The sequence below is a fragment of the Echinops telfairi genome, unplaced genomic scaffold (assembly GCF_000313985.2).
Source record: "Echinops telfairi isolate 266 unplaced genomic scaffold, ASM31398v2 ScPeMD7_23;HRSCAF=83, whole genome shotgun sequence".
Lineage (NCBI taxonomy): Eukaryota > Metazoa > Chordata > Mammalia > Afrosoricida > Tenrecidae > Echinops > Echinops telfairi.
In genome coordinates, this window is record NW_022103920.1 from 67,950,338 (window position 1) to 67,964,476 (window position 14,139).

Here is a 14,139-nt window from a genome sequence, read left to right on the forward strand (position 1 = left end):
TAGTCTTTCTGATAGCCAGGCACCGTCTCCTTTCTTCACCACACTCTGTTATAGCACCCTTATCTGCAGTGCTCTCTTCCTCAGGACAAGCATGGAGTAAGGCCATGTCATAAGAACTAATTGCTTTTAAATTAGGGCTAAGATTAAGTATGAACACAAAATGTGTACAAGTATCTATGGCTTATGTATGTCTCGGGATCACGTTGGGGACATCATTATCCTTTTATTGGGAACAGGATAAGTCATTCCCATGGACCATATTTTTTTGAGAGTATCATTAATTTAGCCAATGTTATAGAATTTCAAATACGGTTTAGACAAGGAAAGTATACATGTATAAGACAGCCTTTTAGATGAAAAGACATGGATTGTTGCCCTGTACAGATCAAAATCTCCAGTGACTGGACACAATGTAAACAATGTATGCAAATAATGAAGGTTGGCAATAGGAAAAACTTTCAATCATGCTCATTCACAAAGGCAGAACCATGCTTGCTAGCCTAAGACATGCGTAAAAAGCAAAGAGCACAAAAATAACAAATATTCAGTAGTCCCAAGCCGCCGGTCATTGGGCACCCTCAGAACAACAATCCAAACCAAAGTGGAGTGACCTCCAAATTAATAATTTTGGGATAGGAGTCATCTGTAAAGTAGTATTTTTGAGAGACAATTTCCACATATCTTTCTAGATCTGAAATATAAGAGTTTCCCATGTCCACCATTAAGACAGATACCAAGTATTTCTGTTTTTGTTTTTTGCTTTTTTCTCTTTACTTTCAAGGGTAGTAATTTAGCCACAGGTTAATACTAGAGATATAAAGTGTCTTTGTCAGTACTCTTCTGAAAAGTCTGATATCACTAGTGTGTGTGTGTGTGTTTTCCATTCTATCCAGTTTACACCCCATTTCCCCACAATCATTAGGATTGAACTGGATTTTTCTTTCACTGCTCATTAGAGCATTCAGTAGATGTTTCTTTGTAACTTTATTCATCTTTATATGTCTATAAATTCTTCTTACCAGTTATATTGCACACTCTTTTATGGTCGAGAATGCTTCTGTCATGTTTAAGAAGACAGGGAGCTTGTCATAGTACACATGCTTCTATCTAAGGTTTAAAATCACCCCTGGTTGTCCTCTGAGCCCATTCCCTTATTAGTTATCATTGAAATTATTTTTAAACTTGTATTTTGCTGAATGCAGTGGAAGTTGTGCACGTTCTGGTTTTCTCTTTAGAGCCCTAAGGCTGTTTATTGAAACAACAAATGATGTTTGAAATATACAATTTTTACCTCCTATGACCCAAATAATGAAGAAGAAAAAAACCCAAGAATAAGAGACATAAAATACTTATTCAGCAAGTTTAAAATCATATACTTATTTAGAGTAGTTTATATTCTAGCTGACTCCGAATTTCAGTCATTAACATTGAAGAGTACGTAACAGATATAGCAAGGAGCCCTGTTGACATAGTGGTTCAGTGCTACAAACCGCAGGCAGTTACATCACTTCAGCTGCTCCAAGAGAGAAAGATGGAGCAAGCTGATTCCCTAAGATTTACCTTGTATCAGGCACTATCAATCAGAATCGACTCAGCAGTACCCAACAGTAACATCCATTACAGGAAGTGTCATTGGGTAGCACGAGTGGTGTATGATAGGCTCATGACAGGAATAGCATTTGAACCTCCCCAGAAGCATTTCAGTTGGCAATCTCCTTCCATAAGAACTAGAGCCAAGAAAACTCTTTATCCAGTAGTTCTAGCTGCTAACATGGGGTTGCTATGAAATGGAATATAGTAACAAGATTGTTTTAATTTGTTTCCTGTTATTGTTTAAATCAGATTTCTTTGAAAGACTTATCATTTTAAATTTTAAAAAAAGTACACTGGGGTTGTTTAAAAAGTATAAAGCTGATCTGAAAGGAAATGGGTTTCATATTTGTCCTACAAACTATTTGAGAAGAAACAGCAACCTTTTTAGGTATGCAGATATTTTCTTTCTCCTAATGCATCTATCAACGCATCTATGATTGGAGCCTTCTTTTCATTGGATAAAAAGTTGTTGAGTACAAGAGTGCCATACACTCCAAGAAGCACTACTACGTTCAAGATCTACCATGCGAATCAGACATGAATCTTCCCCTGAAAAACGCATGTGGTTGCCGGATAGATCAGGCAGTGTGTATATACTTATAAGTGTTAATGACATTTAAAGGTGCAGATATGGTATCATGAGAAGATTGCTTTTGCCGGCCCCCCCCCCCAAGTCCGAGGTAGAATTTGATAGGTATATAAATCATGATAGGCTAGATTATATAGCAACACAATCCCAAAATTTTAGTAGCTGAACACAAAACATTGATTTTTCATTCACACAGCAGCATGTCAATGCTGGTTTACAGTGCAGCTCACGTCATCATAGTCACGGGGTGTTTCAAGCTGATGGAGCTTTTATGTCAACCTACATAGTTTGTAATGCTGTACCAGGAAGTATTGACTTTGGAAAATTGACATATCTTGACTTTTGTATATCATATCTGGAAGTTGGGATATATGCCTTGCTCATATTTTGAAAAGTATACAGCCAAGCCTAACCTTAAGAAAGCAGAGGAATATAATGATCAGCACTTTTACTTCATCATTTCGACCTTTCCATTTAGCTATTTTATGATTCAGAGCAAGAGTCAGAGTGTCTTCTGATATCCATTTGGTCTCTTCTTTTTCCTTTTCTGTCTTTTTAGTGACCTTTGTCCTAGTGGTGCTGCCGGGTAAGCAAGACTGCTAACCCCACCGTCAACAGTTTAAACTCACCAGCCGCTCCGGGAGAGAGATGTGACTGCTCCCATAACCATCCACAGAAGCCCTGGAAAGCCTAAGTAGAGTCGCTATGAGTCAGAATGGACTCCGTAGCAGTGGAATCATTTTGGTTTTGGTTTTGAACTCTCTTCATGTATGATGTTCTTGATGTCATCCCACAACGTCTCTAGTCTTAGGCCATTAGTGTTCAATGCATTAAATCCTTTTCATTTGAAACTAGCAAAATTTTTCAGTGGACTCTATTTTTATGTACATTAAATATTTCATGGAATAAAGCATACCGCTGATCTTTTCAGACGAAGAAAATGTTGATCAGTAACCACTATAGTGCTTTTATTACCCACTTAGAGGATGCAAAAGCTTGAAACACGTTGGTTTAATACAAGTGCTTTCTGTTACAGACAAGAAAAGTGAGACCTAGAGAAATAGCCTCGCATCAATCTCTAAGTTATAAAAACACGCACAAGCCACACCCATTGCCAGCAAGTCAATTCTGACTCATAGAAGCCCTGTAGAATGAGTAAAACTGCCCCACAGCGTTTTCAAAACCACATGCTTCATGGAAGAAGGTGACCACCCATTTCTCCACGGAGCAGCTAATGAGTTTGAACTGCCCCAGAACGCCTTCGGGGTTACATATGGTCGTGTTATAGCGTGCACACTCGATCCTAAAGCAGCTGCTTCTGGGTACTGTACCTCCTAACCCAACAGTTCCATTAATAGACCCAGACATTTTAATTTGTACAAGAGTTTGTGAGAAATAAAGCTACAACCAAACCAGTCATGTATTAGTTAAGTTCATTGAGTACTTCAGAAATTATTTTAATGTTGTCATAAATTCTGTTCAATGATTAAAAACAAATTTACTGGTGGAACACAGGTGCCTGTAAAAATCATTTTGCAAAAATGAGCAAACTGCCAAGTACAGAAAGAGGCACAAGTGAGTAATCAAACACAAAACCACTTCTCTAAGAGAACTTTAATCAAAGGACTAAAAGCTTCTTTGTGTTATATGACTACATTTTCATAAACGGATGCTTTGCCTCTGCCACTAGGCTCCCTCTCTCTCTACTTTCGTCGTCGTCCGCTCCCATTGACGAGGCCAAGGTGCCCATCAGCCTTGTGGAGGGTGGTTCCCCCCTCCCCCCGTGCTCTCCCTTCACTCGACATTCCTGGTTCCAGAGCGTGTGCACTTGGTTTGGTTTCCTCGTCTCTGTCGCTCATGACTGTTCGGTAGTTTCCCCCGAGATATTCGTCTCCTAGGTACACTAGGTGGCCCTGTACTCTGATCCAAATGGCCGCCGTCAAGTGAACACCCTCACATTGAATGATTTGGACAACTATGAAAGCATGTCCCAGCACCTCAGTGTTCTCGTTTGTCACATGGAGACAATTACAAAGAATGTTACTGGAGCATTTTTGGCTATTTTATTTGTTTTCGTTTCTGTTTTAGAGTGGTGGTGTCTGTGACCTGCAGTTTTGTTCTTTTGCTCATGTCCACAGAAAAAAGAAATGAGCCAATTTTCCTTAAGATAAAAACTGAAGTACATGCTTTTAAAACATTGTTTAATTTTTCTGAAACGCTGAAGGCAACAGATCCAATTTTTCCATTTTTATTTCCTTTTTATAAAGTCCATTTAAAATTAATATACTTGCTTAAAAACAGTTTTTTGAGATGTTCATGATTTTTGTATGTAAGTGTAATTGTTTTTATTTTCCACATTAAAGAAATGACTTTTTAAAAATTTGAAACTTCAACTTTGTTAAGGAGCCAACTGTTTCCTGCATTGTGAGTGTTAAACAGAACTTTAGCTTCAATTCACTGCTGCGGTTATGTTTCCAGAGCCTGCTGTAAGAGATAAACCCGCTGCAAATGAAGACAGTACTCATTTTCCCTCCACCTCAGGCCACATAGAATTGATTGGGATAATAAAATGACAGCACCTTGTAATATACTGAGGGCTCTTTAATTCAAAAACCAGTTCTAACCTGATTCAGGGCTTGTTTCAAGCTAATTTATAGCTTGCGTAATTTTCAGCTGGCTGACCAAGGCAAAGGATGATGTATGAAAACTGATACAGAATTAACGTATGATACATTCAGGCCTGTCTTGTTAAAGTCAACTGGTATTTAAACAAAGTGAGAGAGGAGAAAGAGCAAAACTGGCAGACGAGCAATTGGTAAGCTGTGGTTTCACACAAATCACATTGTTATAAACAGCTTTTAAAAATGCCCCGTCATCTTCTTTCAGATCTTGCTCTTTGTCCTTTCCTTGTGTCTAGTTTGCTTGCATTTTTAATATTTGAGCGCCCCTTCATTTTCTTCATCATTTATGACTCCGTGTGAGGATGGATGCAGAGGGCAGCTGTTGGGACTCCCACGGGGTCCAAGCTGTTGAACGGCACGGAGGCCAGGCTGCCGCTCCACACTGTTGCCTGTCGGAAGATGCAGGCTCGAAGGAGTCAGGAGGTCTGCACTTTCCTTTGAGCTGAAAAACCAGTACGGTCGTCCTTTGGTATCTGCAGGAGATTAATTTCAAAACCATGTCCCCTATGTACTATAATAATAGGCATGAAATAGTTCTGTGCCTTCGTTCACAGAAGAAATATGAACGTACTTTCTCTTCAAATGGCTTCAGGAAATTATCTGCAATTCTGTAGGTGGAGTACACCTGTAGGATGTGTGTATGAGCTCATCTTCACAGAATTTCCAAATTGTCTATTTCATATGCCAGGGAAGTTGCTCTTGCTAAAATGACTATTGGGCATAAGTCTATCAATCAACTCTTCTAAAACTATTTTGAGGGGCAAACCCAAATTTAAAATAATCTAGTATAGCAAGTTACTTTACTTGCATTTCTTTATGTATGGCTCACATTTTATCTTAATGTGTCCCCTGAAAAGTAGCATTACTCAAAGCTAAGCAGGGGGATTCTTTAATGAAATTTTATTTTAGCAGAGACTGCCACCGTAGTCATAAAGTTTATTCACTCTTACCACTAATTTGGACAAGATAAGTGAAATTCGACTGAGACTGTAATCTTCAGCTTAGAGCATAATCAATTAGGGCATAGCCTTCTTCTTCAGGGATGCACAAATGTACCCAAGTGCTTTGTCTTATAACTAACGTCTCTCGCTGTTATCCACATATACCCTTCAAACACTTGAAAAGCTTAAGAGAACTGATATGTTGAATCACTGCAACAATTTCTAATACTTGAAGAAAAAATATAATACAAATTATGGAAACTATTTTAAAAATTTTATCACCTGTGTATCTTTTTAAAAAATGTTCACCTGTAGATCTTAAGCACCCAAAAAAGTTCTCAAAGGGATGCTTCTCAAAAGAAGCGTTAGGTTTCAAAAGGTGACCCAACACCTCTACATTCGTTACTGCTCTTACTTGTGCGTCTGCCTTTACAAGCATGCCTCCCCTGGGCCAGGAATATTCAGAAACAAGAAAGATGGAATTCTTCCTCTCAAGCAATTCTGTCTCATTAAGGAGCTAGGCACTTAAAAAGAAGAACAAGAGGAACTTATTGCCTCACTAAAAGTACAAGTTACGTGATATAGTAGAGATAGAGAATTAAGCCATTTTTCAATTGAGCCAAAAAAGCCAATTTCAGGATTAAAATAATAAATTCTATTTCTTTATATACGTAAATCACATGTCAAATAGTTTAACAAAATTTAATTTCTAAAGTGTGTCTAATTTATGCATAATAGTTTCCAGTTCTAGCACAGTACCTTAGGACAAAACAAAAATATGAAAGACAAATACTCTAAAACTCTATGGGTAAAGAGAGAACCAAAAAAAGCTACACTGCCATTGAGTCGATGTTGACTCACAGTGGCCCTAACAGGACAGGGTAGAACTGCCCCTATGAGTTTCCCAGACTATAACTTTTTATGGGAGTAGAAAGCCAATCTTTTTCCTGCTGAGCTGGCTGGTGGTTTGAACTGCAGACACCGAAGTTAGCAGCCGGACGCATAACCAGTAACTCACCGGGAGGGGGAACGGTGCATTTTAAATTATGTTTTCCTTCTGCCTTTAACTGATTAAAGACTTCTATTTTTTTTATTCAGCTTTTTTTCTTTAGTTCAACATCACTAAAATGTGAACTCCTTGACTTAACCCCTAGAATTACTTCATTATTTTTAAAAAATTTATATTCCCTTTTTTAAGGGAACTTGCCAACCAAGTAACCAACTTGCCAACCCCACTCACCTAACCACGTGGTTATATTTTACACTATTTTTTCTAACTTGCGAAGATCATTGTTTTTAGAATATTTAATTTTTGCCATCTTTGAATTTTTTTAATCTTGGAATTGTAAAGACCCTTGAAGTATTAAAAAATCCTCAACGAGCAGAGAGATCTGCAAAGAAGTGCTATTATCTTTGTCCATTTCCTAATATTTATATACATAAAGATATTTCTTACTTGTATTGCAATAGAACTCTTTTTTTAGGTATGTACGTAAGTTCTCCTGAAATTGATAGTAGAATGCAATTAGAGGCAAATTTGTCACCACCATAAAGTTAGTTTTACAGATTTATTAACTGTAGACGTATTGAGGGAAACTAAAAATAAATTTAGTTCTTATTAAAGACTAGGTATTCAGTATTTAACCTTTCACAATCACTGTATTTCTTTCAATGTATTTACTTGTTTCTTATATTGATGTGGATGTTTAATATGTGTGACTTAGTGTCATTTTAGATTATAAAAAGTTTAATTTGACATGCTCTCCTCTCAATTTGAATGACATTACATATTGACGTATTGACAAAAGTTGTACTAAAGAGAATGATCATGTTAGCCTCATTAAGTTAAAATATTGTCACACTAATGAATTTTATATTGAGAGAAAATTAAAGAAATATAGAAATCAACAAACTTTGACTTTAAATCACATTTTAAAAACTTTTATAAAAATAATTTAAATGGATGATAGATATCTGTAATGCACTAAACTTAAAATATGGGTCATTCAAAATGTCAAAAGGTAAACATGCCCCAATCGACTCCATAAGACAGAGTAGAACTGCCCTTGTAGGTTCCAGACACTCTTTATGGGAGTAGAGAGTCTCAGCTTTCTCCCACAAAGCTCTTTTAGGGCTACTAATAAATGGCCAAAGGGCATGCCACTCCACTATACCTCAACCCGAAGACACTCAATTGCATCTCCAGCTCCTTGTGTGGGTCCGTAAACCTAGCTCCCTGAAGTCAGCCTCTTGCCCCAAAGCGCTCAGCTTGATTTGCCTGGGAAGTCCACCGCTCTCTCATGCCTTGGCTTCCGTTCTGCTGCTGCTTCTAGGTCACTTCTCTGATGGCAAAGCTGTCTTTCTGCATCAAGGAGGTTCACTGTGTGGGAATCCCAGGATCCAGAGGAAGCGCTCTACTCCTGGTTCTTGCTGTTACTGAAGTCCCTCTTTGGGGTTTGAGATGGTTCACTTTTATCCAGCAGTATGGCAATCACAATCAATCTTGATAACAATCATGACTCAATCTATCAGTGCTTTTTCCCATCTACTCTCACCCAGACCCATCCATAAGGGTCATTTGGTGGGTATTACAGAGGCTCTGGCTAGCGGAGAAACATGGAATAAAGTACAGTACTGCAGTCACTAAAGAGAAATGTTTATAGAAGTGGTGAGACTTGAGTACAGTTTTCTAATGGATATGATTCAATGTGTTCCTGCTAATAATGTACGAGTCTGTCAGTGTGATTCGTGGAGTCCATGTAATAAAAAGACTTCTGGATTCCTTTGTGTACTAACCAACTCATCAAGCTGAAAAGGTTGTGGAAAAATTCAATTTTCTTTTCATTCTATTTTCCCACAAACTTTGTGAACCCCCAATATACACCCAATGCATAGACTCCTATTTTGTTTTCCTTGAGTTATATGCAGGGTTGCTATGAGTAAGAGGTGACCCAGCAACCTACCTCAGGCTGTCTCTCCTCGCACCGTTGCAGGCAATGTCATGACACGGTTCTCAGAAACCTCACTGCCAGAGTCAATTCTGACTCATGGCTCTGGTGGCGAAGTGGGCTGTATTGGCCTGCTAGCCACAAGGTTTGTAGTAGAAATCCACCAACTGCTCCATGGGAGAAAGATGAGGCTCTGGGCACCTATAAGGATGTATAGTCGGGAAGCCTGTAGGGGCAGCTCTAGCCTGCTCTGTATGGTCACTATGAGTTGGGATATTTTAGACGCCTACAAAACACTGCAGGATGTGGCCCTACCACTGAACATAGGAAGATTTAATGAGAGAAGTATAGGGGTGGTTTTGACCCTTATCAGAGAATTGGATTTGGTCAGGGAAATGGGGTGCTAGGATTTAATTTTCCTTACTGTTTAATGACAACATGAAGGGCTTCATGCCTCTAGACTAATATAACCCTACAGTAGGTTGCAGGTTCCAGTATTATCCGAAAATGTTTCCAACTACTTACTAACACAAAGAAATGTTTAATTTCCGGAAAGCGTAGCTATTTTTGATATATGGCCAGTCTTGTCATGTTAAATGTCAAAAATCCAATGCTGTTTTCTGTTATAGGTATTTATTGTCTCTGAGGCAACATTTCGAAAATGTCTGTTTTCCTAAAAATAAAATTAAAATAAAATATGCCCAAGGGGCATGAGGCTTGTAGTGAGACGGACTTGGATTTAAATATTTATTCTGCTACTTAGTAGATATATAACCCTAGGGAAAACTCTTCAGAGTAACAACATCAATAAAGGAAGGATCATTTATAGGAGTGTTCTGAGGATCCGAAAATAGCAGATGTCGAATGCTGGCACAATTCTTGGCTCAGTCAGTCCTCTATATTTTCTAATACATATACAGTGAACCCTCGTTTATCGCGGTTAATCGGTTCTAGACCCTACCGTGATAAATGAAATTCCGCGAAATAGGATTCCTTATTTGTAAATCAAATATTTTCGTAGTTAGAGCATAGAGGACATGAAAAAACACCCTTTAGTCACCATTACACTCGTACTACCCAATTTATTAAACGAAAAAGGGAAAATACAGTAAAACATTTTGGACGTTACAATTATCATTTATTATTTATTATATTATTTATGGCATCAAGCGTGTACAGTATGAGCCGATCAGTGGCAGTAATGACAGAGCATGCGCTGTTACGCAAAAACCGCGATAGAGTGAAGCCGTGGAAGTCGAAGCGCGAAGTGGCGAGGGTTCACTGTAATTATAACTCATATATTCTTATTTTGATGTTGTTATAGTTACTATGAATATGCCTGCCAATCTTATGCTTATCCTGATTTAAGACCAGAGCCAATCTATTATTTGTTTGCATGTATGTTCAAGGATAAAGGCTGAGAAACCTAAAAGCTTTCCAAGAACTCACTGCAATCGAGTTGACTCAAACTCACAGGGACCCTAGAGGACAGAGTAGAACTGCCCCTGTGCGTTTCTAAGATTGAAACCCTTTCCAGGGGTAGAAAGCCTCAGCTCTCTCCCGCGGAGCAGCTGTTGGCTTTGAACTGCTGATCTTGCCGTTAGCAGCCCCGTAGCTCTTTATGTAATTATATAAATCAAAGAAGATTGCTTGAGAAAAAATGTGCCATCTTCATTTGGACATTGTTTTCCAGTGTTGTTTCCAGCTGCCATGGCATTAACCTGCGGCTCACCGCAAGCTCATGCAAGCCAGACAGTCTCTCCAGTCCTGCATCACCCCAGAGTGGGCTGCAGATCACACTGCTGGGGGGTTTTCATTAGCTGGTTTTCAGAAGTAGATCTCCAGGCCTTTCTTTCTAGTGTGTCTTAATCTGCAAGCTCCATGGAAACACGAAACACGCTCAGCATCAGACCCAGATAGAAGCCTGCACTGACTTACCCTATAGACTCATGGATGAGCCGAGTTTTTCCGCACATTTTAATGCAGCCTTTGTGGTAAAATTAGGTGCCTCGGCTGATATTTGGGTCGGCTTATACTCGAGTATATGGGTACTTGAAATAATATGGGTCTACCACGTAGACGATGAGAACTTTACCACTGAGTTGCTGTTGTCTCCCCTGTTTTCAGAATTAGTATGGAATTGTAGTATGTACAATTGCACAATTTCCTCAACTGATGATTTTATGAATATTACATTTCTTATTTCAGGTACTTAGTGCTGAATTTTTTACCTTAAATGAATACTTACCTATCATAATATTAAAGTATTACTAATAACATATGCTCTGAATTACCTGTACAAACAATATGACTTTAAAGGTTTGCAAGAATGTTAAGGTGTTGATACAGGGAGAAAATGGTCCTCCAAATTATTTAAAGGAAGATACCAGTTATTCCTTATGAGTTTTATTCATAATAGTCTACTTCATCGTCACTAAAAGATGTTGGAATTTTAGATCTACAGTTGACTTTAGGAATAAACTTGGCAAATTTTACTAGATTCAGTTTTCCTCACTGCCAATGGTAGAGTTCAGAAATCTGAAACTTAGAAGGAGTGTGAACGAGCTCCTTGAACACGGATCTGTCAGTGGCCGAGTGCAGATCAGGGCTTGATCTTTCTGTCTCTGTGGCCTTTGGTCTTTCCCCTGTGCAGTTCCAATATCCAGGACTCCTTTATATGCATTTTTTTCTGTTAAATCTCTCACAGTACATAACCAATTCTCAAATATTGGATACTTTCCAAGAAATTTTAGATGGGTTTATTATTTGATATTGTAGGCAAAAGAACTAAAATCTTCTTTTGTTATTTCACTGTTACTTTAGAGTGTTCTTTTCACAGTGCTAAATGATCTGTTTCAAGAGTATAATTTCATATATGATTGCAAGGAAACTTAACTTGTAGAAAAGTTTTATTCTTTTAAATTATCAGCTTCATTTTACATTGATGGAATATATAAATCTCTAACTAGTTATTGGTATTTTTGTGTTTCATTTAAGAAACTTATTTAACTTGGTTTATTTCTAGCACCTGTAATTTTTAATACTTCCTTTATTCGTAATATAAATGTATTTTGTTCCTAGTTGTTATTTTTCAGTCCCTACCATGTAAGCTGCCAAAAATATAAAAACACAGCTTCATGAATGGGAAGAAAATACTACTTACTATAAATTTTTTTAATAACCATTTAAAAATATCTAAATAGCAGAAATGGCAAAGTAAAATGAATAATTTTCTTAAACAAAAGTGTTGTACTTAGACTAAGAGTTCTTAGATAAGTTTGTTTGTTCTGCTGGTACAAATGCTTTTCAATTAACGCTTATGGTTTTATTGTGCTTCCTCTAAAATGTGCTGTAGACAAAAATGCTAAATCTATTATCAGTGAGAAAACATGAATCATAAACATATCCTAAACACATAAAATTATACAATTTAAGATTTTTTTCAGTAACCTTTGGGCATCATCCTTACATTAAAAGCTGGTAGAAATACTTCATGTCCTTTGATATTCTCATAGTGATCCACTTAGCAATTATTTGCTGCATTGTGATTCATCATTTTTATCTGCAGCTTGTGTCTATTCTGTTAATGTAGAATAAATATTTATGTTCTCTTATTTGGGGGGATTAGGAGATACAGATAGAGTAGTTGAAGCATCAACTATAATTCATTGCTTGAAAAGAAAGGTCTAACACTGATACTGTGTGAAAGAGAAAACTATCTAAATCATTTCGGCAGCAAGCTTATAACCAAGATAGCATCAGCATTTCCTTTGTGGGAATATATCTTCTATTTATTAAAGTAGGAAACAGTATTTTATTAAAAATAACTGTAGCAAATTTAACGTAATATCACCGAGTTTAGAAAAGATCCTGGTTGGTTTGAAGGGGTAGAAAAACCATAAAATTGTGTTTTAGTCATATGTTTACTACACAAGAGCTTTACACTAATTGTAAAATGTGTAAAATATTAGTGAAATAAACTTTTGGTAATAATTTCTCATAATTTTCTAATTTTAGTTCTCAAAGCCAAATTTTTATCCTAATTATTCAGTAACATATTAATGATTTATGATTAGTTGGCTAACAAAGTAAAAACTTAGAGGTTTTTGACTGGTCTAGTCCTATAAAATAGCAGTGTTTCTTTTTGTTCTTAGTTATTTGTGTAGGATAGGAAAAGCTGTATACCAATTGATCCATATTACATAAGAACATCTTAGATTTTAGAAATTGTCCAGGAATTTAGTTGTGTAGTCCTGGATTGAGGTTTTGTGTTTAGCTTTTCCAACAATGAAAATCATTTTTATATTGCATTATGACCTGTGTTCTGAAACTGTCCTTCAATAAATAAGATTTTGAAAATGAATTTGTGTAATAATTTTTTAAATAAAATGCATTAGCTTCTTTTGACATATTGTTTTCTATCAATAACTATTTAGCATTAATTCATTTAAAATTATTAATTTGCTTTCCCATTGCCTTCCTATAACTAAGGAGCCCTGGTGGCTTAATGCTTATGTGTTGGGCTGCTAACAAGGTCAGCAGTTCAAAACTACCAGCCTCTCTGAGGGAGAAGGACGAGGTTTTCAACTCAGATAAAGAGTTGCCGTCTTGGACCCCACAGGGACCGTTCTGCTCTGTCTGATAGGATCACTATGAGTCGGTGTGGACTCAAGTAGCAGTGGGGTGTTTTGCTTTTTGCTTTTCCTCGAGCTAGCTTAAATGATATTGCCAATACTTTTATTTATGCTGCTTACCTATTGTCAGTTTGATGTTGGAAGCCATGGCACCAGTATTTTAAATACCAGGAGGCTCACCCAAGGTGAACAGGTTTCAGCAGAGCTTCCAGACTAACAGACTGTGAGGAAGAAATAGACTGCTTACTTCAGAGGGCTCAGCCTCTGAAACATTTATGAATAGAAAGGAAACATGATCAAATACAGTGCTGGACAAAAAACCCCTCAAGTTGGGAGGAACTCAAAATACGGCTAGAGATGAGCTACCTCTTCAAAAGGGAGTTGACCATCATGCTGTGGAGGGAGCAGGACTCCCTGGCCCTCATTTGTGGATGGAGCAAGACTCCAAATGAGAAGCAGCTGCTGCAAACATCCACTAACAATAGCATGTGCAAGGTATGATGTATGTATGTATGGATCCAGGAAAACTGGAGGTCATGAAAAATGAAATCTATATTCTAAGAAATGGTGCCATTTTTATTAGATAGTCATTGTTTACTGTGCAGGAAAGACAAATTCAAGAGGAATGGTGTTGCATTCATGGTTTAAAAAAAAGAATTAAGTTGACACATTGAACACTAATGACAGAAAATCTGATGAGCTGTGGGATGACATCAAGAACATTATATATAAAGAAAAATCATTTTAGAGACA

General features: G+C 37.3%; 1 protein-coding gene across 3 annotated transcripts in view; it reads left to right on the top strand.

Annotated features, from left to right (window-relative positions):
* Nucleotides 1-14,139, top strand: part of PHF14 (PHD finger protein 14) — a 222,628-nt gene that overhangs the window by 147,582 nt on the left and 60,907 nt on the right. Inside the window, exon 18 of one of the 3 annotated variants that reach the window (XM_045288973.1) lies at nucleotides 2,742-3,042. The exons of the other annotated variants lie outside the window; for them this stretch is intronic. Within the exon in view, the coding sequence (XP_045144908.1) occupies nucleotides 2,742-2,744 (3 nt within the window). The 3' untranslated portion in view covers nucleotides 2,745-3,042. Of the gene's footprint in view, nucleotides 1-2,741; nucleotides 3,043-14,139 lie in introns of those variants that run through there. 3 annotated transcript variants of the gene reach the window in all.